Source organism: Myotis yumanensis, unplaced genomic scaffold (assembly GCF_028538775.1).
Source record: "Myotis yumanensis isolate MYYU_CA2020_CCGP unplaced genomic scaffold, mMyoYum1.0.hap1 SCAF_2, whole genome shotgun sequence".
In the NCBI taxonomy this organism is placed as follows: Eukaryota; Metazoa; Chordata; class Mammalia; order Chiroptera; family Vespertilionidae; genus Myotis; species Myotis yumanensis.
Window position 1 is genome coordinate 29258601 of NW_027223753.1, and position 26874 is coordinate 29285474.

General features: G+C 50.1%; 1 protein-coding gene across 2 annotated transcripts; it reads right to left on the reverse strand.

Annotated features, from left to right (window-relative positions):
* Window positions 1-2224: 2224 nt before the first annotated feature.
* Window positions 2225-26874, reverse strand: TIE1 (tyrosine kinase with immunoglobulin like and EGF like domains 1). Of its 2 annotated transcripts, XM_070404962.1 has the most exons (27): window positions 26366-26874; window positions 25830-26072; window positions 24642-24863; window positions 21047-21153; window positions 20704-20858; window positions 17180-17497; window positions 16992-17102; window positions 15508-15663; window positions 15232-15363; window positions 14928-15068; window positions 14579-14707; window positions 13711-13856; window positions 13089-13233; window positions 11871-12029; window positions 11586-11723; window positions 11095-11391; window positions 10362-10652; window positions 9830-10020; window positions 7104-7314; window positions 6820-6930; window positions 6414-6604; window positions 5325-5438; window positions 5150-5220; window positions 3963-4003; window positions 3781-3877; window positions 3599-3698; window positions 2225-2681 (listed from the first exon to the last, which is right to left on the reverse strand). In XM_070404962.1, exons 5-27 carry the CDS (start codon window positions 20759-20761, stop codon window positions 2610-2612), a joined length of 3420 nt encoding a protein of 1139 aa, XP_070261063.1. In that variant the 5' UTR covers window positions 20762-20858; window positions 21047-21153; window positions 24642-24863; window positions 25830-26072; window positions 26366-26874; the 3' UTR covers window positions 2225-2609. The 2 variants fall into 2 exon arrangements, with proteins under 2 accessions (XP_070261063.1, XP_070261064.1); XM_070404963.1 differs by lacking the exons at window positions 20704-20858; window positions 21047-21153; window positions 24642-24863; window positions 25830-26072; window positions 26366-26874 and adding an exon at window positions 18119-18180.

Below are 26874 nucleotides of genomic sequence, written 5' to 3' on the forward strand. Positions count from 1 at the left end.
TCTGGTCTAATTAGCATATTACCCTTTTATTAGTATAGATAGTTCACTCATTTAAAGTGTACAATTCAGTAGTTTTTAATATATTCACATATGTATGCAACAATTTTAGACTTTTTTATCACCTCAAAAAGAAATCCATAGTTTTTTAGCTCTTGCCCTCCTAGCACCCCATCTTTGTCCCAGCCCTAAAGTAGCAGATTCACCTATTCTGGACACTTCATATGAGTTATATACAAATATAATATGTGGTCATTTGTTACTAGCTTCTTTCACTTAGCATGGTAATATATGTATGTGTGTGTGTATATATATAATATATATATATATATATATATATATATATATATATATATAATTGATTTCAGAGAGGAAGGAAGAGGGAGAGAAAGAAACATCAATGATGAGAGAGAATCCTTGATTGGCTGCCTTCTGCATGCCCCCTACTGCACACCCCCTACTGGGGATCGAGCCTGCAACCTGGGCATGTGCCCTTGACTGGAAATGAACCTGGGACCTTTCAGTCTGCAGACTGATACTCTTTCCACTAAGCCAAACCGGCTAGGGCTTTTTTTTTTTTTTTTTAGGATTTAAATGTTTTCATTTATTTTTAGAGAGAGAGGAAGGGAGAGGGAGAGGAGAGAGGGAAACATCGATGTGAGAGAAACACCAATCGGCTGCCTCCCACACACCCTCTACCCGGTATCAGGCCTATGGAGTCCAGCACAGGCTGGCCCCTGACACCTTTCTGGATTCATTACCCTCACCTCACAGAGCTATGTTCTCCCCTTATTACAGCCACATGGAACTCTTTGCAGCTCCCGAACACGCACATGGCACAGGTGTTGTTTCCCCTGCCAGGATTTTTTCTCGGGTGAGCCCTGCTTCTTCTTCATGGCCCATATTAAAATGTCACTTTCTCTGGAGAAGCTTTCCTGACTCCATCTCCGTCCTACATGTGCTACCCAGGTACCCTCCCTCTCTATAGCATACTCTTCTATTTTTTTGTTTGTTTACATATCTGTCTCCCCACAGGGGCATCTTTGTTTGTTTATTGGTCCCCATCAGGGACAACTTTGTAATGCCCACATCCGTGGCCTGGCAATATCCCTGCAGTGTATCTGAAATGAAATTTCACTTTAGCAAATCCCATCTCTCTCATCCTGCATAGCTTTCCATTTACTCCAGTTAATTTCTTCTTCTTAAATTCAGCTCCACACGCCAGCCATTCAGGTCTTTTTGGAATGCAGATGCTGATAACCCCTACCCCACCCCATTTATCTTCCTGCACTTGTATGTATTATCTGCTGATATTGAGCACTATGAACGGGGCCCAGTGCTGTGGAAACTGTGCCTGTGTGATCTCATTTAGTGCTAACAATAGTCAGGTAGCTATTACTAACCCCATTTTTCAGAGAGATTAAGTGACTTGACCAATTTCCCACAGATAATGATATAGCAAGGACTTAGACATGGGTCTGTGTGATTCCAGAATCTGTGCTCTTAATTATAACACCATACCATGTTATGCGTTCTTTGATTTCATCTGATTCACTGAAAAAAATGTGTGAAGCAAGAAAAGTGTTGTTTCCTAAGCATCAGTGAGAGGCCAGCAGTGAGAAACCAAAAGGACAGGCAAGCCTGAAGGCCACATGGCATGGAGTAGGACATGGGACTAGCTTTCAGGACAGGGAGCATCTCCCAACACACTTGGAGACCCCGAGAAAGGCATAGGAGTTCTACTATGGCTGGCTGAAAATGCCTTCCTCTTTTGGGGCCCATATGCTGGGCAGTAAGGTGGCTACCAAGCCAGGAAAGGCTGCCTAGAGACATAAAGAAAAATGGGAGCTCCAGACAGGCCAGAATCTGTCTGGTGCTGAGATGTCAGTTTGAGCTGAGGCTGGGCTGCAGATGACCCTGACATGGACTGTTTGGACAGAGCAAAGAATGCTAGGCTGGCAGCTACCTAGAGATACAGGGAGACATGTTGGTGATAGAGCAGGAGAGTAGCGAAGAGATCAGGGGAAAACTGGACTTCTCATATGGCCAAGATGTAGGGGTGGTATAGGTGTGAAATAGTTCTTCCAGAACACCTCTCATCATGGAGAAGCAATCCCAACAGGGGGACCAGGTCTACAAAAGTGTTTCTTTTCCTGAAAAGTCTAGTTTCTCTGTCTTTGGTTCAGCTTTTCCCTGGGATTGGCCAGCAGTAAAAAGAACACATTGGTTGGAGCTTCTCAGAGCATTTATTTTTTCTGATTACAAGGCCAGGAGTGGGGAGCAGCTGAATAGGGGACATTAGCGATTTGAGTGCTGGCTTGGGTGGAGGAGCGGAAGCAGAGGTTTGAGTGTGGGGAGTAGGAGAGGAGCACATATGTGGAGCAGGCGAACTAGGAGGAAGGATGTGAAGGCAGCTGTAAGAGTAATGCAGGGGTCAGGGGAGCAACTTCAAAAGATGAGGACCCAATTCCCCTAAGCCCACCCCTTCCCTGGATCCCCTCTTGTCTTCCTTAAGTTAAAAAAAAAATCCTTGAGGCTACAAAGATTAGAAGTCACAGGTTGGAGAGCGGTTTGCTCTGACCAGCAGAGCCAGGTTCTGCCTGGACAGCAGCTCAGGCCTCCTCAGCTGTAGCGTCGATGCCCGCGTAAGTGAAGTTCTCGAACAGTGACATGTTCACATAAGCCTGGGGAGCAGAGCAAACTTTAGTGGGGGCCAGGGATGGGGGCCTGGAGGTCCCTGACTTCCATGTGGTTGGGGTATCTTGAAAGACACTGGTTTGTCCTGGAGACTCAAGAATCCTCCACCAGCCCAAAACAGCAGGGCATTGCACCACAGTTGGAGGCTCAGGTGAGAGGCCCTTGACACAGTTGTTCATTTTTTCATGCATTCATCCAATGGATTTTTTTCTCATTTATTCATTCAATTCATTCATTCATTCACTTATTATTTTATTTATAAAGCTATTTTTGACAATTTACCTATCTACATGGTTATTTTGATCATTCCTTAATTCTTAAGATACTTTACTAATTCCTATTGCTATTTAGTCATTAATTCATATGAGGAACTCCTTGCGTTTACAAAAGTATTACATTAATTGTGATATATTTCTTCATTTATATTTACTTGATAATTTATTTACATGGTTATAAGATTCAGTTATTTAACTTTGTGTTTATTCATGATTATATCATGTGAATATATCATCTATCTGCTAATTCTATTCATTCATTTCCTGTACCATTCATCCATTCATCCATCCATATTCTCAGCTGACCACCCATGCATTGCACTCTGGCTCTGTGACAGGTGAGGAGAGGTGTCCTAGATGAGAAAGGGCTGATGGCGTCAGCAGAGGAGGACAGGCAAGCAGTCTGGGACCTGGGACCTGGAGAGGGATTTGCTGCTGGGGCTAGTAGTGGCCTTGGAAAAGTTTAGAAGGACCTAATGTCCAACCTATTGAGAGCTGGAAAGGGGGCCTGGTCTAGCTGTGGTGGCAACTAGTGGTGAGGATGGGCACCCAGAGGCTGATGCTGGCTCCTATGCAAGGGCAGTCCTGTGAGCCTGGTGAGCACTAGCCTCATCACCCCGCCTCCTCACCTTCCTGGCTTCCAGCATTCGGCCCAGCTGCAGCGCAATCTGGGCAAAGGGGGGTCGCTCGTTTGGGCGGTCTCGCCAGCACTGACGCATCAGTTCGTACCTGCAGATGGGACATTACTGAGATGAGGGGTTGGGCCAACTGGGGTGATGGGGTCACCAGGCTCAAGGCTGAGGCAACTCACACTTCATCATCACAGTTCCGAGGCTGCTCCATGCGGTAGCCCTGAGGCAGCTTCTCATAGAGCTCAGCACAGGTCATGCCACAGTAGGGTGTGCCCCCTGCAGGAGGGGATGAAGCTCCCTCAGCCCAGGGCCCCAGAAGGGTAAGGTGGGGCACTCTGGGGGGTGGGGGGATGGGACTCACCAAGGCTCACGATCTCCCAGAGGAGGACCCCAAAGGACCAGCTGAAACGAGGAGGATGCACTTAGTTACCTTTAGGCCCTGGGGCCAGCATTTTAGTGTCTACCTACCCCAGGTTTGTAGCCCATCCCAGCCTCTGCACGTGTCTATTCTGTAAGTATTGGCCGTGGCCAGTTGTGGTCTCTGCTCCATTGAAATTCCTTCTTGGTTCCGCCCAGGCTCAATGTAATCATAGCTAACATTTTTATCGCACATTTACTATGGGCCTGGCACTGATCATTTAATGTATATGTTCATACATTTAACACTCACACCAACCCTATGACATAGGTACTGTCCTTATCCCCATTTTATAGATGGCAACACTGAGGCAATGAGAGGCTAGCTGGCTTGCCCAAGGTCACACAAAGAGTAAGTGGCAGAACTGGGATTCAGACCCTGGTAATCTGACTCCAAAGCCCTTGCTCTTAACTGGCTCTTATAGTGTAACAACCCCCGTGCATGTGAGAGCCAAGTGAGGCCAGGGTAGGAGTTTTAGTGGGGGGAGGGAATCTAGGGCGTTTGGAAGCAGAAGAAGGAAGTAGGCAAGTGATGGTCAGAGGGGTGATCATGTGGTGGACAGTGAGCCAGGCAGGCCAGGGCTTGGGGCAAATAGGCAGAGCCATGACTGGAGGGCTGGGCAGGCTACTTTTCCCAGAGAGAGGGGCAGGAGTGTGCCAAGATGATTGTCTGGAGGTAGGGAGCACAGAGAAGGAGTCTTTGGGGTCATGTTCTGGTTAGGCCCTCATATGGGGATGACCCTGCCCTTTAGAGAGGAAGGTAAGAACATTCCTGAGTGGTCTCTCCCCATTGACCAGGGCATTATCCACCAGCACCCCAAACCTCTCTACTCTCTAAGACATCTCCCAGTCTCTTACACAAACACTGCCCTAAACTACCCTACCCCAATCCTACCCCTAAAACACCTTCTAAGACAAAATTTCCTTCCAGCTAGGTCCCCTACCTTCCCACTAAGATGCTGGGCATCACCAAGGTATACTCAAGATACACCTGCATCACACCTGTGCCACGCCTGGAACACAGCCTAGGGGCCTTGGACTACCCGAGACATGTATGAAATGTGTCCAGGTTATGCCTGTGTGCAACCTTGGGAGACCAAGCCCTCCTACCCCTTCCTGCCCCACACTCACACATCACTCTTGGTGGTATAGACGCTGTAGTTCAGGGACTCAATGGCCATCCAGCGCACAGGGAGCCGCCCCTGGGAGAGAGTGGGTTTAAGGGGTTGGGTGAGGAGGAAGGGCCTGTTTAGAGGGCTCGGGGAGCAGGACCAGGCATGGAATCTGAGGGAGGACTGAGATTTACCATTGTCTTCTTCACATAGACCTCCTCCCCACGAGAAAGGCCGAAGTCGGCAATCTTGGAGGCCAGGTTCTCTCCGACCAGCACATTTCGGGCAGCCAGGTCCCTGTGGATGAACTGGAGGCACAGTGAGAAGTCAGGGAAGACTGGGAATGAGTAATCCCAGGAATCCTGGGCCAGTGAAGGGTCCTACCCTATAGCCAATTTTCATGGCCTTTAGTAGCCCTTACCCTCAGAGCCTTTAGTAGCCCTTACCCTTCTTCCCACCCACCCAGGTCTTCTCCTGGAACATCAACTCCTGCCTGAGAAAAATCATGGTGCGCCTTGCTGTCATCCCTTCCTTTCTGTGATATGTCTATGGCCAAGCTCAGGTGTATCCCTCTTCCTGGGGCCATGGTGGGTATTTCCCCCCTTTGCATGGTTCTACCTTTCTCTTCCTTAATTGATGAGGGTGGGGAAGGCCCTTCTCTTCCCAAATTGACCCTTTCTCTTGAGTTCCAAGTCTCCACTCAACCCTCCACCTTCCTCAGAGATCTCTTTCCATCAACTCCTCCCTCTGTGCTGTGTCCCTCTGCTTTCAAAGATACTCAAAACTTTCCTACGTTTAAAATGCCTTCTCTCAGTCTCATGTTCCCTACTACTGCTGTTCCTCTCTCCTTTCATTCAAGCAGGGTATCCTTGGGTTTGTGTTACAGCCTCCACTCTCTGCTCCTCCTTTACCTTCTCCTGATGGGTCTCCCTCCCTCCCTTACTATTAGCATCACCACCTAATGGTGACAGTTTCCAGATTGTTGTCTCCAGCCCAGGCCTCTCTCCTGAGTTCTAGGCTGGTATCTACAACTGCTAACTCAACACCTCCATCAAGATGTTCCTCAAATGCTTCAAATGCAATACCTCCTCCAGACCTGCTTCTCGTCCTGTCCTCTCACCCACTCCCCAGGCCAGCACTTGTGGTCATTTCCTTTTCTCAATTCCTCAATCCCACATCCAACCAGAGCCTGCTTATTTTATCTCCTGAGGTCGGCCCATTGGCCCCCCTCCTCCCTCTAACACACCTTCCCTCCCTGCACTCACACTCACACACACACATACCTGCTTCTCACTCAGGTACTGCATGCCATTGGCAGCATCACTGGCAAAACGTAGCAGCTGCCGGGAGCTGAGGGTGGAGGCTGTTCCATGTTCTCGGGCAAAAACTGGGTCTGTTTCCAGGACCCGGCTTTTCCGAAGAAAATCTAGCAAGTTTCCATAGGGGGCATATTCGATAGCAATATACAAGTAACCTGGGAGGTGGGGAGATACATGGTGGGAGTTTATATACAAGCAAGCTGGTGGCAGCAAGTACCTAACAATAGTAGATAGGGAGCATAAGGCATGGAGGAGAATGAATAGTGATGGTTAGGTAACCTGAAGCTCCCAGCAAGGTACTAATGTGGAGGAGGTGATGGCTGATAATGGGGGTTTCGAAAAAGGGGTAGGTGATAAGATGGGGGCTCACCTCGGTTCTCACAGGCTCCTAAGAGGTTGATGATATTGGGGTGATGCCCCAATTTGCACAGAACTTCCAGTTCTCCCGCAAAGTCACGATGGTCATTTTCAGAGGCGTATTCTGTGTAAAGAATCCATTATCACTTTTGCCAGAAATAATTCTGGAGAAAGGACATGAGCTGGTAAGGGCTGAGGTCAGTTACTGGAGGGAGCAAGATGGGGCCTGGGATCTGTAGGACAAAGGAGAGGGTCAGGAGTGGGGTGGGGTGGGGTCAAAGATCACTCCCAGCAGACCTTTCAGCATCTTGATCGCTGCGTTCATCTTGAGCCCGTCCTTCTTGATCATGGCCCGGATGACCTGGCCGAAGTTCCCCTCCCCGATGAGGTCCTCAAAGGTGATGTCCTCCCACTCCAGCACCGGGTAACTCAGCGGCTCAGGCTGTGGTTTTGGTCGCCGGGTCAGCGTCAATGTGCCTGAGCTGAACTGCAGGATGGTCTCCTCACCCTTTATAGGATGGGACAAGTGGGCAGACAGTCCATGCAAGAGACATGTGGTCAGCAAGAGGCATCCACAGACAAAGAGTGGTTAGATAATGGAGACTCAGACAGAGGGCATCTGGTGGCCAGCTAGGGACACACACACAGCAGAGAACATGCTGAGGCAGAACCATAGGAGATGGAGCCATGGGTGGGCCGTTGGGTGGACAGATGTCCACCGAGAGAGGCTATAGCCTGGGGGTCAGGTGTGTGGGGCACGGAAAGAACAAGGAATAGGTAAAGTCACTAGAAGCCACAATCTAAGTCAATGGGAGGATGATGTATCTAACATTTGAAATAGAAAGGAATTGGAATGAGTTATGATGGGAAGCAATGAGCTGATCCCACAACCAGGCTTTTTTATAACCAAGGATGCTCTGGAGAGGACTTCAGCCTAGGGCAGTGGGCTAGGGTTCTTTCTTTCTTTCTTATTTAATTATTTTTTTACATTGATTCTTAGAGAGAGAGAGAAATATTAATGTGAGAGTGAAACATCGATCATCTGCCTCCTGCATGCCCTCTACTGGGGACAGAGCCCCCAACCCCAGCATGTACCCTGACTGGGAATCAAATCAGCAAGCCTTTGGTGCCCCCCAACTAACTGAGCCACCTGGCCAGGACTAGGTTTCATTTATTGAGCACATTCCTAGCTCTAAGCCAGTGGAGGAGCTTTCTTCTCCGTAGCAGTAGAAGCCGAGTTATCACCATCCACCCACTTGGCATTCACCCATAGCTCTAAAACCACCCTGGGGCCTAAAGATAGAAAGACCATAACAAAGAGGAATGTTTGTCATTGCCCCCAACTGAGTAGGAGCTGGACCACCTGGGCAAGGCTGACAGCAGAAAAAGGAAACCGTAGAACAGGACAAGGTTAGCTGCCAATATGAGAACTGGAAGAGGTGCTAAGACAGCCATGATGGGGAGCTCCCAGCTTGATGGGGAAGGGGTGGGGACATGGGTCACACTGATTTGCATGAGACAGGAACAGCTGAAGGCACACACCAGTGTGCACATGCATGTTCTAGCAGTGGTACTGTATGCAGGTGCATCCATGTAGAGGTCCACATGGACATGTGCACATGGACATGTGCACATGGAGGAGCACAAGCAGAGGGACAGAGGCATACACACATGGCAGTGCTCATGGGGATATACACGTGCATGCACACATGGCACCCACCCACATAGGCACATGTAGCAGGGGTATATCTTGGTATAGTTAGCATAACACATATGTTAAAAGCTGCTTTCCTACCTCCTTTTCCCAACTTGTACCCATTACCCTCCCCACCATAGCAGTGGCGGCTTTTGGTACACACTGACCGAAGGGGAAGGGCCCATGCAGCCTGAACAAAGAAGCCAATTGAATCTCTGAAAGGGGTTTTTAAAGCATGGCAGAGACAATAGCTCTGGACACTAGGCTTTCTATCACAAGGATTAGCCCTTGAGAGAGAAGAGGGTCTTTTTTTGAAATGCCAGAGCTTGGTTGTAAATATCAAGAGCCCAGGCGTGGAGGAAAAAGGGCAGAGTTCAGGTCATAAGTTGCAACAGTGGCAAAGATCTCAGAGGAGACAGGAGCAAGGAGAGGGAGCGAGGTGGGAGGAGGTGAGAAATGGAGGTGACAAGATGAGCGGACACAGTCCTGGAAGATGAGCCTGCACCCCGCCCTCACTTCTAAGGACTACAGGAGGACAGAAAACTCAGACAGGTGTGCAGAGAAGCCAGGAAGAGTGGAGGTTTGTGTTTCCTTTCTCAAGGAGCGATGGGTGAGGCTGCAGGCCCAGCAGAAGGCTATGGTGGTAGAAACAGCTGTATAAAGGGCAGTAACAACGGGTTTGAGGGTCGTAGGATATGCTGTCCTCTGCAGGGTACAGGGAAGCACCCAGAGTCCTTAAGTCTCCCCATGGAAGCCCTGGGATTGGAAGGATGGAGGATGGGATGAGTAGTTCACAGAATGAGTAGTCTGTTGGCAGGAGGCCAGAGAAGGGCTGAGGCCATCAGCCATGGCTGTATGCAGATGGAAGCCGGCTCCCAAGTTGGGGAGGGCTTGTCAGGACAGAGGCCAGCATGGGTGCCCCTCCACAATATCACCATGCTATGTAGGCTTAGATCACCCCCATGGAGAAGGGGGCGACTCCTGAAATGACCATAGTGAAATATAGACATGACCAAGTTATTTTGAATTAGGAATATGAAATGTTTCACCACTAATAGCAATGGGCTCATAAGCTGAGTTCAGTTTTAGAGAAATAAAGAAATGGGTATTTTATGCCCTTAGGTGTCATTAGGTGTAGTTTTATACCTGCAACAAATTCTCCCTCTCTCTCCCTCTCTCTCTCTCTCTCTCTCTCTCTCTCACACACACACACACACACACACACATATGCTCGGGTGTACAAGTACTTGTCTGTACATAGGTAGAAACATATATACATAGGGTCTGCATGCATGTGCCCCAGGGCTGGGACAGGTAGGTGACTGACCGATCCTGACTGGTAGGTGAAGGTGCGTCTGCGGTGCAGGCAGCTTCTGCGGATGCACACCAGGGTTAAGAGGGCAGCCAGGATGGTGAGGCATGTGGCAGACATGGAGCCCACCACAGCCAGGATCAGCTGTTGATCTAGGCCCTCTTGTGCTGCCCGGACCTCTTGGACTGGGCCCTCGCTCTGCAGCCCTGGACATAATAAGATGGGCAGATCATGGGGACCCCTGGGTCAGGAAACCCAGAGGCCACCATGGGGTCACACAGAGGGAGAGGTCAGAGATCTCAGTACTAGGGAGGGATCCGGGATGTCAGGCCTAGGGCCCATGGGTGACTGGGGTGACATGATTTTCCCAGCACTAGGATAGAAGGTCATAAGAAGGGAAGGGCCAGGGTCCCCAGTACCAGGACTTGTGTCACTTGTTGGGAAGGGCCTGGGATGCCCTAGCTCCAAGGCAGAGGATCATGTGGAGGGAGGGATTGCTGAGTCTGATCCCAGGGCCTAGAAGTCCCCATGGACCCGGCTCTCTCACCGTTGCCCAGGGTAGACTCTTCTACCATTTTGCTCCAGTCACCGGGACCCTGGACACTGGCCCGCACACGGAAGAGGTAGCGTGTGCTGGCATTGAGGCCGCGGACGATGGTGTTTGTCTCCTCGGGCCTGTCCACATCCATCCACAGAGGGTCTCCTGAGCCTCCAGCCACCTGCACCTCCACAATGTACTTGGATATAGGCCCAGCCGGAGCCTCTGGGCGCTGCCACGTGAGCTGGATCTCAGAGTCCGAAAGGGCCCGAGCATGGAGGTGTTGGGGTGCTGGGGGTCCTGAAGAGATGAGGATGGAAAGGCAGGGCTCAGACAGGACCAAGTTATGGAGCCGTGGGTCAGCTAGGTCATCCGCTCTAGTGGTGTCCCCTCTGAGGACCCCAGAATGGGAGCTACCCTGCCAACCTCCTCCTTCCCTCTTGGGCTGACTTCCTCTCCCCATGATCTCCTTCACCCTTGAGCTCCTGCTTCCCTTTATTCTCCTTACATCCCAGGAGTCCTAGGTCCTCCTCATGTCCCCCTTGCCCTGTGTTGCCCCTGTCCCATGTCCTCCCATGTCCATGTATGCTTGATGTTGTAGGTCCTCCTATGCCATGTTTTCCATGTGCCCTGAGTTTTCTCCACGTCCATCCAGTGTCCTGTAACCTCCCATGTCCCTTTGGGTCTCATGTGTCCCCTGTCCTCTCCTCACTCTGAGCCCTTCTCCCCTTCTCGAGCATACCGCTGAGGGGCAGAAGCACGCGTGCCGGGGGCGAGGCAGGGCCCAGGAGGGCGCAGTGGTAGAGCCGCACATCCAGCTGGTAGTGGGTGCCAGGCGTGAGTCCCGTCAGGAGAGTGGTGCGGGCCTGGGGGGACGAGACGTTCTCCCGCCGCTCCTGTCCCCGTGCCCCGTCCCACAGGCGCAGCAGGAAACCATCGCCCACCAGTGGCCCAGGCACCGAGGGTAAGGACCAGCTCACTCGCAACCGGTCAGGGCCCTCCACATGCCAGCCCTCCAGCCATGGCTGCAACGAGGGCTCTGGGGCCAGAGGTCAAGGGTCAGAACTGTCCAGTGAGTCCTTGGGGCTGGACAGTGCAGTGATCCTCAGGGGGCAAGGTGGGACAACCTCAAGTGGGAAAGGCAGGGGCCCGGGAGGTGATAAGATTGACAACCCTGAGTGCACGGGATAGTAATCCCTATGGGACAGGAAAGAGTGACTCTTGGCTTCTCACCAGGACAGTCTGTGGTCATGAGGGTGGGAGGCCCCCAGGCCCCCTCCCCGCCTTCCCCTGGTCGGCTCAGCTGCACACGGACATTGTATCCTGTCTTCGGCCTCAGGTTCATTAAGGTCACATTCTCACTGGGGTCCACTGAGGGTGGGGTGCAACAGCATACATCATTCGGTCTTTTCCAGAAGCCACCATTCTCCCTTCAGCCCTTTCTTCCCCTTACACCACTCTCCCTCCCCTCATTCTTACCCAGTACCACTATCCCACCCCAGCTCTCTCCCCACTCACCCACAATGGAGGACCAGGCCCTGGTGCTGTCCTGGGGCCGGTAGTGCAGGCGGACAGAGGTAATGGGTCCGTCCCCAGAGTAGGAGACCAGCGGGGACACCACAAGCTGGCGGCTCTGCTTGGCCAGGAGCCCAGGAGCAGTCAGGGGCACCGGGGGTACTGCCAGGAGACTCAGGGTAAGGCATGGCCCAGAAAGCCCACCCAGTCCTCAGAAACATGAGAGGACTCAGGCCAACAAAGACACCGTGGGTCTCGGTTTGGATCTGGACTGGGGAGGCCAACTTCAACAGATGACCAGAGTGGCCAGGGCCCAAGGATGAAAGAGTTATGCCCCCCTGGGCAGCATGGGCACAAGGATGTAGCACTATGATACATGTTTAAGTGCATCATCTAATTTACTCTTCATAGCAACCCTGTCAAGTGAGAGCTGATATCTTCACTTTACAGAGAGAAACAAGCTATGAGGGGTAAGTAACCTGCTTAAGGCGATGAAGCTAGGAATTTGTAGAGTGAGGATTAGAACCTAAATTGTCTGGGTACAAAGCCTGGGGGAAGTGAGAAGAGAAAAGCTAGAGGTGGAGCCCTAGGGCCATGCTAATATTTCCTGGTGATTGGGAGCTGCAGAGTGGTGGAAGGGGCATGGTGAGCAAGTGGGAAGAGTGAGAGGGGGAACTGAGAAGTCTGGGGCTTACATGGGGAAGAGGGAGTGCGGGGACCAGAGGGAAAGAAGAACCAAGAGGTGGCAGGGAGTGTGAATGGCCAAGGCTTATGGTGCTGGAGAAGGTGAAGGGACACCTGGACCAGGTGGGCATGCTCTGTTCTGAGCAGTCCTGGGCACTGGCAGCTCCCTCCTCATTTCACCTCTGGGTCACCCTCTCCTGACACGAGTGCCCTATGGTGTGGGTCAGAGGGTGAAGTAGCATCCCAGAGGCAGAGAGGTAAAGGCCACTGTGTGTCTGTGGGAGGTGGAGAGGGCAAGCATGGCCAGGCAGGAAGCTGGGTGAGGCCAGGGGGTGTCCCATTTTGGGGGCACAGGATGTCTTTTCCAGATGGGACTGAGCGGTACTCCCACTCTGGCACTGTCCAGCCTAGATCTCTGGTTGACCATATGCCCTCTTCTTTGCCTGGGCTGTGACCTGAGATGCCCTTGCCCTTTCTGCTACGATGCCCAGTCTGAGTAGCACCAGCTAGTGTCCATCCTCCATGGACATCACTGACCTTTGACATTGACCTTGAAGCGCCGGCTGTCTTGACCACCAGATGTGGACACGCGGCATTCCCAGAGTCCACTGTCCCCAAGAGCCAAACTCGGCACCTCAAACTCAGCTGTAGTCCTGTCTGGCTCCACAATGGCCTTGGTAGACTAAGAGAGACAGGGGTAGGGGGCAAACCAAAGACAATGTATATCCATGTGGCAGGTACACATCTGTCCAGACCAGTGGTTCTCAACCTGTGGGTCTCGACCCCTTTGGGGGTTGAACGACCCTTTCACAGGGGTCGCCTAAATACATCCTGCATATCAGATATTTACATTACGATTCATAACAGTAGCAAAATTACAGTTATGAAGTAGCAACGAAAATAATTTTATGGTTGGGGGTCACCACAACATGAGGAACTGTATTAAAGGGTCGCAGCATTAGGAAGGTTGAGAACCACTAGTCTAGACTGATGAGGGGACAGAGGCCAGGAGGCAGCCCCTCAACAGTCAGTTTGACCCCATTTGAACCTTCCTCAGGCCAGTGGGTAGAGCTGGCAGAAAGCCTTAAGGGGTCAGAGGTCTGAGGGACCAACTGTAAGGCTGGCGGTCAGGGGCCCTGGGTTGGGATGCGGGGCTGACCAGGAGGACGGTGCCGTCTGGCTTGCGGAGCTCCATGTTGCCTGGTACTGGGAAGGGGTTTCCAGCAGCTGCACAGTTGATACGGGGCATCGTCCCAAAGTTGAACTCCAGTTCTGAGGCCACATCTAGGATCTGGGGGATCCGGTCTGGGGAGAGGAAAGACACTTATCCTGGAGCCATCACAGGGGCAGACACATGACCGCCAAAGTGCCCTTCATCCTGTGTCATGCATCTCAGTGGAGGCACTGCCGTCTGCCTAGTCACTCACTCAAGCCTGAAAGCCAGGTCCCTTGTGAGTCCTCTAAGGCCCTGTGATCAGCCGCAGAGTCTATCTCTTGCACCCCCACCTCCTAAGATCCTTTCATACTGAAACCAGGGCCTTCACAGCCTCAGCCTCATGACTAGAACACGGGCCCTGCACAATCATTTGGGGTCTCCCGGCAGCTGGGATCCTTTCTTAAACACAAATCTGACTACCTTGTACCTCTTTGACAATTCCTTCCTGTCCCCATCATATTAAGTGCAAACTATTGCCTGCCATCCAAAGTCCCCTTACTCCACTCTCTTGATCCCCAAGCTTTTGTCCATGCTCTTTGCCCAGCCATCTCTCTTTTGTCCTTCATATTCCATCTCAGATCTCATCTCTTCCAAGAAGCCCTCTCTGACCGCCTCAGAGTGTTCAGGGCCTCCTCTGGGCTACCACTCACTCTGGGCTTCTGCTCCTCTCTATACGGATGGTACAGACTGAATGGTGAGAACTGCTCCCAGACCATGAGCTCCCTGAGGGCAGGACTTAGAGCATTAACAGGGAGATGCGTCTGGTGAAGGCTGGCTTATCTTGAAGGACCTGAGACCCCTGTGTTCATACCTGACTTCTCACAGTGCACTCCATGCCATCCGGGGGGGCAGACACAGCCACTGAAGCGGTCACAAGTGCCGCCATTCTGACACTGGCACTGGAGGCTGCAATCCGCCCCGAAATGGCCAGGGGCACAGGCTGGAAACAGAAAGGGTATGTTAGAGGGGCACAGGTCAGGGGGGCAACAAAGGCACGACTGGGGCCTGAGTAATGACAGGCTAGGTGGAGAGGGCACTGGTCCGGTGAGCAGGGGACTGTGGAGGGCCTGGTGTGCAAGTCAGGGCCAGAGTAAAGGGTTCAGGCCAAGCTCGTGCCAGTTCTTTGGGTCAGGGACTGCGGAGAGTGGGTTAGTGCATACCTTCCTGGCACTGGCTTCCTCTCCAGCCAGATCCACAAGAACAGCCGTAGGGGTCTGGGAGGCAGAAGGTGAGGCCTCGGCAGCCTGATGTACTTGGGCACTGCTCCTGGCAGCTCTGCCCAAAATGGCCCTCTCTGCAGGCTGGGGAGAGGCCATGTGGTGTAGAGGTTTCTGTAGGTCCCAGGGTCTGGGACCTACTTGGTACTCTCTCATCCTTCAAGCTCCATCCCCATGATTCAAGGGTCTTTCTTCCCCCAGCCAGGCAACCTCTCCTACCTAGGTCCTAGCTCCCCCTCCTCCTTACCCTTCTCGCAGCGGGTGCCAGTGAATCCAGGGGGGCATACACACTCGCCATCCTGGTCATGGCAAACACCTCCATGCAGGCAGCCTGGGCATTCCTTGGTACAGCCTGGTCCCCAGCGCCCTGGCCCACAGCCTGGAGGAATGTGCTTTCAGCGGATGACCCTCACCCACCTGACTGCTGCTGCCGAGCGGTGGGGCAGCCCTGGGGACCTACAGGAAGTACCCACAGGGCTCCCAACCTCCCACACCAGCCCCACCCGTGCTCCTAGCCCCTAACCGCGCACGATGAGCCGAAAGAAGGCACTGCCCAGGGGGCTGGCTTCCAGGTAGGTGGCACTGTAGATGCCGCTCATGGGTGGCTGTGCATTTGGGAGCTGCAGCAGGAATCGCCCATCCTGGGCCTCATGCCAGTCCAGGGTATAGAAGTAGGATCCTGAGGGGCATAAGCAGGTCAGGGGCCTCAGTACCATGTGAGAGCTGGTGTCCCCTCCCTCTGCTCATCTCTGCTCGGGCCGAATCAATGTGCATCATGCACATCAAAGCACAGAAAGTGTTGGTACCCAAAAGCCAGAAAGCTGGGGAGCATCCACTCATTATATCCATCAGCCAGTAAAGCACAGTCCTGCTCAGTCTGTCTCCTCTCACCTCCAGGCCCACTGCCACCCGCCACCCTGGTCCCCACTTTCCATAGCCTCCTAAGTGGTCTGTCTCTCTGCTTCCTGTCTCCCCCTTTCCCATCTGCCCTCTACTCAGCAGCCAGTGTGTATTTTTTTGCAACAAAGCCCGCTGCAGCTCCCTGCTTAACCTCCTCAGTAGTTCTCCACTGCCCTCAGGGTAATGCCCTAGCACATCATTTTCTTCACCCTCTGGCTACTGCATAGCCCTCTGGCCCCATACCTCTCCACAGCCTGCCTGCCTCCTAACATTCCTGAATTCCTGAACTGCTGGTTTCTCTTCCTGCCTTTGCTCTCCCTCCTTTGTCTGGCCAATTCCCATTCCTTCTTTAGGGCACAGTTCAGGTGTTACCTACTCTGGGATTTCTCTCAGGAGCTCTCCCTCCAGGACCTGCACACTCTAATATTAGACAATTGTGCCTGCCCCATGCCCTGCTTGGCTCTTTGCTTAGGACTGAATGGAGACTCCAGGGAGCCCAGGTCTACCTGACTATCCACATCACTTCAGAGGGCTTGGAGCTCAGGAGGCAAACCCCTTGACTTCAGGGGTCCAGGGACCCAAAAGGCAGTCAAAAGGCTGTGGGTCTGAGGGTCTCTGGGACCGTAGGGGAAAACAGCTTCCTCCATGGGATGGCTGAGCTCCCCAGGTGTGGCCAGGCCCCAGCACACATCTGGACAGATCTAGACTGTCCCTGTACTAGGACTTGGTTACCAGTTCTCTTCTTCCTCATGGGGCTGCTGCTCCCCGCCATCTGGGCTCTGTACCTGCTAGCTCCTAGGGGAGAGTCATAGGGGAGGGCTTAACATAATGCTAATTTGGGGGTGACAGGGGAGTAGGCAGGTGACCATGATGCCACCGTCCTCTGGGTGCTGGAGGACAGCTCGGACCTAGAGGTGGATGCAGGTGTTTTCATGGACCTGGTCCAGGACATATCCGGGGCCTTGGAGATTGGCCTGGGGGGGGGGGGGGGCGGGGGGGGGGTAACAGGTATATGGGAATGACGGGTAGGTAAGGGGTGGCCATGGAGGTGTTGGGGTGTCAGATCTATGGGTGTACCTGCCCGACCAGCTCAAATGCTCCCCTTACCGTTGCTCTTCCAGATCACGTCTGTCTGCTTCTCCTTGAGCACACGCGCGGAAAGCACAGCCGTGTCCCCTTTGTTCACCGTGTGTGTGACTTTGTCGGGGAGCAGCTGGGCTGCGGGGTGGATGGAGGGTGCGGTCAGAGGTCAAGGGCAGCCCCTCCTCTCCCTCCTGACAGGGGGCCAGACTCACCCCCAGGGCTGTTGTGCACGTAAAGGACGCTGGTGCGTCGGGCCCCGGAGCCGCCCACGCAGGAGAAGACGCCCACCAGGTCGGAGGGCTTGGAGAAGCCGTGCAGCGTGATCCGCTGCGAGCCGTTGCGGGCCAGCTGCGGCGGGGGCCGGGGCCGGGGCGTGCGCACGATGCGGTCGTCCTTCTCCAGCAGCAAGGCCTGGCCCCAGGCATCCGAGCCCCTGCCAGCGCCGACCTCCCCAGACACACAGGTCAGGTAGAACCGGTGCGGCTCCAAGCGGCGCAGGTCGGCCAGTAGCGTCAGGTCCACTGCTGCACCTGGGAAGGGACAGCAGTCCTGGGATCTGACGGGGTCCCCAGCCTCCCTCCCTCCCCCTCTTCCCCACCTTCGGGCTCTGCACATGAGCAGGCATTTCCCTCCCCTGCCCTTCCTGACCCTTCCGGGTGCACTGACCCCTTTCCCTTCAGCCTCTTCATCCTAAAAGAGCAAAAACAAAAACAAAGCCCCCTCCCTTCTCCGGCCAGATGGCTTCCCTTTGCAGCCCAGCTTTGGCAAGAAGGATCTAGGCCCCCTGTCTCCCTTTCCTTTGTATTTCCTGTCAGTCCCCTTTTCCTGACCTGTTTCTCAAACGGCTCTGCCAAGGGAGCCGCTCTCCCTGCCCCCCACTAGGAATGTGCAGGCTGGGAGAGCCAAGGAGAATCGAGTACTGGCAGAAATCTAGACGTGTTTGCAGTGCTGGGATTTAAGACCGGAAAGGCTGGGTTCTGCAGCCAGGTGGTTGTGGGGCAGAAAGGAAGAGAACTGTGGGCCCAGCAAAAAGCCAGAGACAGAGGCCAGGCCTGGGCAGGCGCCGGCCAACGTGCAGAGACACAGGTGGGCCGCAGGTCTTTGTCTTCCATAGAACTCCCGGCCTTGCTGGAGAACAGACATGGACACACCTGTCAAATGCAGGGCGCCTTGCAGGGAAGCACAGACGATGGGTGCCTGACCCATTGCAGGGGACGAAGAGATGCCTTCTGGGAGATGGAGACCTCCCTGGAGGGTCTTAAAGCTGAGCAGGAGGACGTAGAAGGGTGAGGAGAATAGCGAGGGGAGAGGTCAGTGGTAGGAAAGGGTATTCTAGGCAGAGGGCACAGCCTGAGTAAAGACATGGCATGAAAAATATTATAGTACAGATAGGGCAATGTCCAAATTCAGTGCGGCTGGGGCATGCAATGTAAGGCAGGGAGTGGGAGAAACCAAGTAGAGCCAGAGTCCAGGCCTGACTATGTGGAGCCCAGACTCCTCAGCCCCATGACCCCATACCTTTCCCAGCCCCTCCTTCTCTGTCCCTGCCTGCTAACTGCCAAGTAATTAGTTTAAATGCCTCTTAGCTTACCCACTAATATTCTTCCTAAGTCTACCAGGGGTAAATGAAGCTAGCATTTGATGACCGCCTGCCATGTGCCAAGCATCTGATTTCCAAGGAATCCTCACACCCTTCAGTGAAGTTGCTGTCTTTCCATTTACAGAGGAGGGTGATCATTATTCTGCAGGCTTCCTTGAGCAGCTCATTCTTTGTTATTATTGTTGTTGTTGTTTTTAATATATTTTTATTGATTTCAGAGAGGAAGGGAGAGGGAGAGAGAGATAGAAACATCAATGATGAGAGATAATCACTGATAGGCTGCCTCCTGCACACCCCCCACTGGGGATTGAGCCCGCAACCTGGGCATGTGTCCTTGACCGGAATCAAACCTGGGACCTTTCAGTCCGTAGGCTGACGCTCTATCCCTTGAGCCAAACTGGTTAGGGCAGTTCTCTCTTTTTTTGGCTTTAATGTCACCTCTGAGTCAATAACCCTGGGACAGCCTCTCAGCTTGGGCTTGCTTGTCCATCAGCCTTTCTCAAACCTGCGTCTTCTTTTTCTTCTTTTTAAAATATACATTTTTTAATCCTCACCCGAGGAGATTATATATATATAAAATTGATTTGAGAAAGAGAGGCAGGGAGAGAGAAAGAGAGATAGAGAGAGAGAAACATCAATGTGAGAAACATTGATCGGTTAACTCCTGTATGTACCCCAACTAGGGATATAACCCGAAACCTAGGTATGTGCCCTGACCAGGAATCGAACCCACAACCTTCTGGAGTATGAGGTGACACTCCAGCTGAGCTACCCCACTAGGGCAAACCTGCTTCTTTTCAGTGCTCCCTGACTCAGCGGATGGCACCAGCCACCTGAGACACACACTTCGGAGTCATCTTATACTCCTACTGTCATAATAATTAATGTTTATTGGAGGTCAATTGTACGCCAGGCACTTTACTTATGTTCTCTCATTTTATCATACTAACTATCTGGGGAGGTAGGTGTTATAACCCCAATTTTATAGCCAGGGAAGGAAGACTTAGAGAAGTACTCGCCCAAGGTCATAATGTTAGTAACTGGCAGAACCAGGTTGTCTGACTCTCAAGTCCACACCTTTAAGCATTATACTGTTTGCCCTAATCAGTCACAAAATTCTGCAAATCCTGTCTCCTCAAAGCCTCTTGACTTTATCCCCATCTCCAAGCCCCTCCTTGCTTACCCCTCACCCTTACTCACCTTGACAATCCCAACAGCTACACCCCTATTTTCTCAACACATCCTCCAAAAGTGATCCAGCTAAGACCTTGTGTCTCTTTAGCCTACCACCTTCCATGGCCCCTATTGCCCTCAGGACAAAGTGCAAGCTCTTGAGCCCCTTGCTGCTCACATGCTGCTCCTCCGGCTGTGTTCCCTTTAGGAACCTCCTCTCCCAGGTGCTTCCATGCCTCTAAGACTTGCATCTATTGCTGGCTGCCTGGAATGAAGACCGCTGGTCTCAGTTAAGTCTTTCATGACCCCCTTTTTACTATTGCCCAAGGCAGAGTAAGCGCTATTCTGGAGCTCCTTATGCCTATGTGTTTAGCCCCCACTAGACTGTGAACCACTCAAAGACAGCCTGCGCGTTCTTTGGCCAGCACACTGAAGGAATCAGCTACCGCTTATTCAGAACCCCCTACCAAGTGCCACACATTGTGCCAATCGCTCTGTGTAAATTACTTCATTTAAACCCCATAACAGCCATAGGAGGTCAGCATCAGTTAATCACCGTGCAGCTCTGGAGGCTGCCCACCACTTAGCACAGTCCCTGGAATATTGTTGTTTCTTGATGAATGTTTATCAAGTGAATAATCAAATGAATGCAACACAAGGACCATATGATCACTCTCTGAAAACTTTGTAGGCCCTGCTGTTCCCCACTGATCTCATGATCCAACACAGTTAATGGCCCTTCCCCTCCTTTCCCCTCCCCTCCCTTCCCCTCCCTTCTCATCCCCTAATTTAGCCCCAGGCTGCAGTGATTTCTAGTGCCTGATCCCATTATCTAGGTTTTCCTGGCCTCAATCCCACTTTCTAATTGATTACAATATGGATGAACTTGTTGACAGTGATGATAGAGTTTACGGGGTAGAATCAGGGCCTTGGGGGGCTGGGTGCATCATGGGGAAGACTTACCAACATGAGAAGCCAGGAAGACGATGGGGAGCAGCAAAGGGGGCCCCAGCCAGACCATACTCTGGAGGCTGACCAGGCCACCAGGACAAGCTGGGCCCACGGTCAGTGACTCTGGGTCTGGCTGCTCAGCCTGTGCTAGTCAGTGAGTGTTGGTGCTGGGGAGGAAGAGGAAATGAGATGGCTTGGGTGGGAGGGGTGGCCCAGGGGAGGGGTGGGAAGGACTTATCCTTCTTCAGGGCCCCTAGGCCCCCCAATATGATCTCCACAGGCTGGGGATGGGTGTGGCCTAGAAGGCCCAGGATTGGGGTCTAGAGGTGGGGGGAGGGTTGTGGTAAAGACAGACCTGGAGACTGTTCTTTGGGCCGATTTTTCCATCCCCTCTTCTCCTCTCAGTCCTTAGTCTTGCCAGCACACAGGAGGCAGGAAAGGGAGGAAGCCAGTGGCTTCCGCCTATTGAAGAGGGATGGGGGGAGGATATTGTTCTGGGGTCTCCCCTCCCACTCAGCACACACACACACACACACACACATACACACACACGCAGTACAACCCAACGATTCCTCATGTGTCCCAGGACACAGATACATGGATGTCCTATAGAGTAGTTCACGTATGTAACACAAGGATCTTTGTGGGCCCGTGAATGTATGTGCTCAGGGGAACCAAAGAACTCACACTAGGACAAAAAGGACCTTCGATTCTATCTTGTGTAACTCATTTTACAGATGGGAAACTGAGGCCTGCAGTGCTTGAGGGTACTCTGAGGTTATGGCAAAGCTGGGACTTGAACTTCTGACTTAGTCGCTCCTCCCTAGCATGCATTAAGCAGACCCTGAGAGTCTTGCATTTATAGTCCTCAGCTGAAGCCACTAACAGAGGCTTCAGCTCTTTGCCTGATGTCATTGGTTTTACAGCAAACCCTGCCTGTCCCTGAGCACTGGGGCTGCAGAAGTCTTCCCTGGGAGTGCACGCACTCTTGAGGGCTGACAACAGCCTAGGGCAGTCCCAGCCCCTTGGCAAATCCCCATGGATCTTGCCTTTGCTGTGCCCCCTCATCTCTCACTGCCCTGGCACCACTACTTCACCTGGCACCACCACTGGCAATTTCCAGAACAGACCATGACCTGCAGGTGTGGAATGCCTGCAGGGTGTGTGTGTGTGTGTGTGTGTGTGTGTGTGTGTGTGTGTGTGTGTGCAGGGAGCAGAGTGAGAGGTCTTGGAGTCATCAGATGTCTGGGGCTTGCTGGTGAGATTTATGGCCCCTCTGGCCTGGAATGGATGGTTGGGGCGGGGATGAGACCTAGTTCCAGCTTAGGTGACTTGGGTTTGAAAGTCCAAACCCTTGCTCTGGCGCTGGAACATCTTCCAAGAGTCTGTTCTTGGGTGAAAACTGGACTTTCGTTTGCACCTGTCAGGTTCCAAATCACTGTCCTGGAAAAGCTGAGTCCCTACAGGGGGTTGAGCTGGCTTAGTCCTGGGGCTCTTCTGAAAATCCCGAAAAGACCCAGGAGAAGCTTTGACTCCTGGTGTAGCATGAAAAAGGACCAGAGAAGACCCCTACTCTATAGGCCTACAGACACTCCATTCCTGGGTCTGTGGGGAATAGGGATGGGAAGTGTGGTTGATGCCTTAGACTTTAGCTCATCTTGGTGCCAAGATCTTTGATTTTGGCATGAGAACAGAGCAGGGAAATGCTGGGGCAGTTTTTCTGGCAGGGTTGTAGGTGGAGTACACTTTTGTGGAACTTTCTCCTTGGTTCTGGTGGGTCTGATGTTATTTTGTAAAAGTAAAGAGAGCACTTGGGCAACATCTCTTCTTGAAAATGACAGATCCTTCAGCCCTGGCTGGGTAGCTCAGTTGATTAGAGCATCATCCCAATAACCAAGGTGGGTTGTTGTGTACATATCCACCATTGCAATGGGAATACTTAAACCATAATGCACTCAACAAAGGAGCACCTAAATATATAAGCAAATCTTGCTGGACATAAAGGGAGAAAGCAACAGTAATACCATCATAATAGGGGATTTTAACACCCCATTGACATCCATGGCTAGATCTTCTAGACAGAAAATCAACAAGGAAAGAGCGGCCTCAATGACACACTAGATCAGGTGGACTTAATTGATATCTTCAGAGCATTTCACCCCAAAGCATCCGAATATACATTCTTTCAGTGCACATGGAAAATTTTCTAGGCTAGACCACATGTTAGGACACAAAACAAGTCTCAATAAATTTAAGAAGATTGAAATTATATCAAGCATCTTCTCTGACCATAATGGTATGAAACTAAAATCAATCACAAGAAAAAAACCTGAAAAACACACAAAGACATGGAAGCTAAATGACATGTTACTAAATAATGAATAGGTTAACAATGAGATTAAGGAAGAAATCAAAAGCTACCTTGAAACAAATGAAAATGAGAACACAACCACCCCAAAATCTATGGGATACAGTGAAAGCAGTCCTATGAGGGAAATTTATAACATTACTGGCCTACCTCAAGAAACAAGAAAAATCTCAAATAAACAATCTAACTTTACACTTAAAGGAACTAGAAAAAGCACAACAAACAAAGCCCCAAATTAGTAGGATAAAGGAAATAATAAAAGATCAGAGTAGAAATAAATGAAATAGAGTCTAAAAAACCCCCACAATACAAAAGATCAGTAAAACCAAGAGCTGGTTCTTTGAAAAGATAAACAAGATTGACAAACCTTTAATCACATTCATCAAGAAAAAAAGGAAGATGACCCAAATAAATAAAATCAGAAATGAAAAAGGAGAAGTAAAAACTGACTCCACAGATACACAAGGGATTGTAAGAAAATATTATGAACAACTATATGCCAACAAATTGGACATATCCCACCAATGTAGGTTTGTTGTTGTTTGTCTGTTTGTTCTTTAGCACTTCCTTACTTCCTGGCACTAACAAGATACTCAAGGCTCATCTTGTATCCTTCCTGTTCAATCCTAGAATCAGCTGTCTCTGTAAGAAGCTCTAGTTTCTTTTGAAAATGACATTAGAACCCAAAAGTAGAGTGCCAGGTCTGCTCATTAACACTCGAATGTCATTGCTTCTAGGCCCTCTTAGCTGACAGAGAAGGAAATATATATATGTTTATACCAATGTGTGAACATACACATATCTATAAATACTTTTTATTTAGCAATTTACATTAAGCTAAGCATGAGTTCATAAGGATGTCTCCAACTCTAATTCATTACCACATGGGTCAGGGGCAATGTTTTTTTTTTGTTGTTGTTGTTGTTAATCCTCACCCAAAAAATATATATTTTTTCCATTTATTTTTAGAAAGAGTGGAAGGGAGGAGGAGAGACACAAAGAGAGAAACATTGATATTGATTGGTTGCCTCCTGCACGTGTCCCTTGCTTCCCACACGTGTCCCTACCAAGTCTGCAACCGAGGTACGAGCCCTTGATCAGAATCAAACCCAAGACCCTGCATTCCACAGGCCAACGCTCTATCCACTGAGCCAAAGCATCTAGGGCAGGGGCAGTGTTTTGTTTTGTTTTGTTTTATCTCAGAACCATCCTCTCCCCACCAAACACAATGTCCATTCCTATTGTTTGTTTGTTTTTAAAGCATATTTTCAGAAATGAATCACATCTAATCGTGAGAACTTATTCATAATTAGACTGAATGTGCTTTTTGAAAATAAAAAAGGTTACTTTTTTAATGCCAAAAGTAAATGAAAAAAAGGTTAACACATGATTATCAGTGAATTCACCTCAAGGATCAGATTTATAAAAAGGCTACTCGAAAGAGAAGAGTTTTCTTCTGGTCAGAATAGCCAGGAAAACTCTGAAATAGATTAACGAAGCCCTATCAGAAAGTAAAATATGGAAGATTGTATTTTTCCAAATTGGCCACAACAGTCTGTTCTGTGCCACATGTTTTTCTTACAGCGTGACCTTGACATTTGTCCCACTGAGAGGATTTGGATGGCACTGACTCGTCATCAGATGAATGCAGAGGATGTGATGCTGTGTGGGTCACAAAGGTGAGGCGGCTTCTAGTTTGTTCTTGGAAGCACTTGCAATGGAACTCTGAGCTGCCATGTACACAGTCCGACTTCGCTGGAGCCACCGTGCTGAGAGGAAGCCCAAACTCGCTCATACAGAGAGACTGCAGTGAGAAATATTGAAGCTATGTGAGGAGAAAGAGAATCTCCCCACCAAGAGTTTCCTGAATTCCTGACTATGGAGACTGTGAGATCTAATAAAACAATTGTTGTTTTAAATGACTAAGCTTTGGGTGATTTATTTCACACCAATATTTGCTGGAACATAAAACATATTATATGTAAAGTCTCAATAATTAAACAATGTGGTACTGGCAGTGAAATAGACCAATGGAAGAGAAAAACCAGAAATGGACCTAAATGCACATAGGAATTTTAGCATACATAAAAAGTGGCATTTCAAATCAGCAGGAAAAGTTGGTCTTTTTGATAAATGATGTTGCAACAACTGGTACCTGTCTGTAAAGAATAAAGTTGGATCTACATTTTACATAATGTAGTATATTAAGATAAACTCCAAATGGGTCTAAGACTACCTGGGTGTCCATGCAGTTATTTCTCAAAATAAACCAAGTGAGAATCCCATCTTTGCTTTTTGGATTTAAGTTATGCTATTATATATAAACTGTGTAAGGCCAGTATGTGAAGTTGAATGCTGCTTTGTTTTCCTTGGTGATTTTAAAGGAAATGGGTAGTTCCAATATGCCTCCCCTCCCCCATTACATTCCTATGTTCTCCTAAAGCATGCCCTTGTGTCTTGGCTCCTAGAATATTCTGAAAAGCATTTAAGATATTTCTTTGTTATGTGCAACCCCAGATGTGGGTATCTTTATATATTTCATAAATGCTTTAACTCTCTACTGTTGGTCACAATTTCTTTGTGAAGAAATAAGTGAAGTGTTGCCCAAACAACATTACAAAGTTTTCTTTTGGTTGGAATAAGCAACATGTTACTGAAATAAAATAAGCAAAAATTCCTAAGCCCTGTCTTTGCCTGAAATCGACTTTACCAATAAATAATTGTTCATGTTGATCAGCAAAGGAAAATAAAAGAAAAAGTAATACTTTACCTTTTTTTTTTTTGGTTAATAGTTGGTAACAATGGTACTTTCACTTAATTCCAGTAGCAACTAAAGCCATAGGTCAATTCAAAAACAGTTTTTGCTGTTCTTTCAGGAAATACTTCTATAGTGAGAGGAAGTTGTCAGCAGATGGTCTTGGAACACAGGCTGCAGCTCTGTTCCTGAAGGTAGCAGGTGAGCATGTGTATTTCCACTCTGGGCTGAAAAGATGTGCCAGGTGTTTACGACAAGCTGTAATGAAGACTGTAGATTACTACTTGGAATCCCTTGCGTCCTTTTTCCTTGTCGAAAAAAGAAAACTTCTGAAAACAAGCCCTATTTAAAGGAAGCCCCAGTTAATCCAACAAAACTTTGAATAAATTCCCTTTTGTACAAACTGTTTGACAAAGACCATTTGGCCCCAAGGAACGCATTGAGGCCAGAAGCTGGAATCAACACCTCACAGAGGACTCAGACAGTTCAAAGCTCAGGACCTACTTAAAACATAGCAGACTTTTACTGACCTTGATCAGAATGAAACGTACCTGATAATGTAAGCAGAGGTCTTATGAAGAACACCAGCCCACCTCAGTTGCCATGAATGACAGTGATGGAACATTCGCAGGTGCCAGGAACAGTGACTGATGCCGCCTCATGGACTCTCTGCTTGCTGAGGTAGCTTTCATTATTATTCTCCTCATTTTACAGATGAAGAAATTGGTGCTTTCTAAGGTTCGTTAAGTGTTGGAGCTCAACTCTGACCCCAGACCTGCTGGTCTGACCTAGACAAGCAGGTTAAAAGTCTCTGCGGGCATTGATAGGAGGCTGCTACGAGTGTAATCCCCCAAACTCTTAAAAATGATTTCAAAAAGCCAATCGGTATGTACTTAGAAAGCACTGGAGATTTTATTCTGGAAAAAGAATATGCTCAACTCTGTGCTGTGTTATGATCGCGCGGGGCCCCTTTAAAAGGCAAAGATGGACCAGCAGAGACGGGCAGGCACCAATTGTCAGGGTGTCTTGCCTTTAAGGTACACCAGGTCCTTGCTTCACC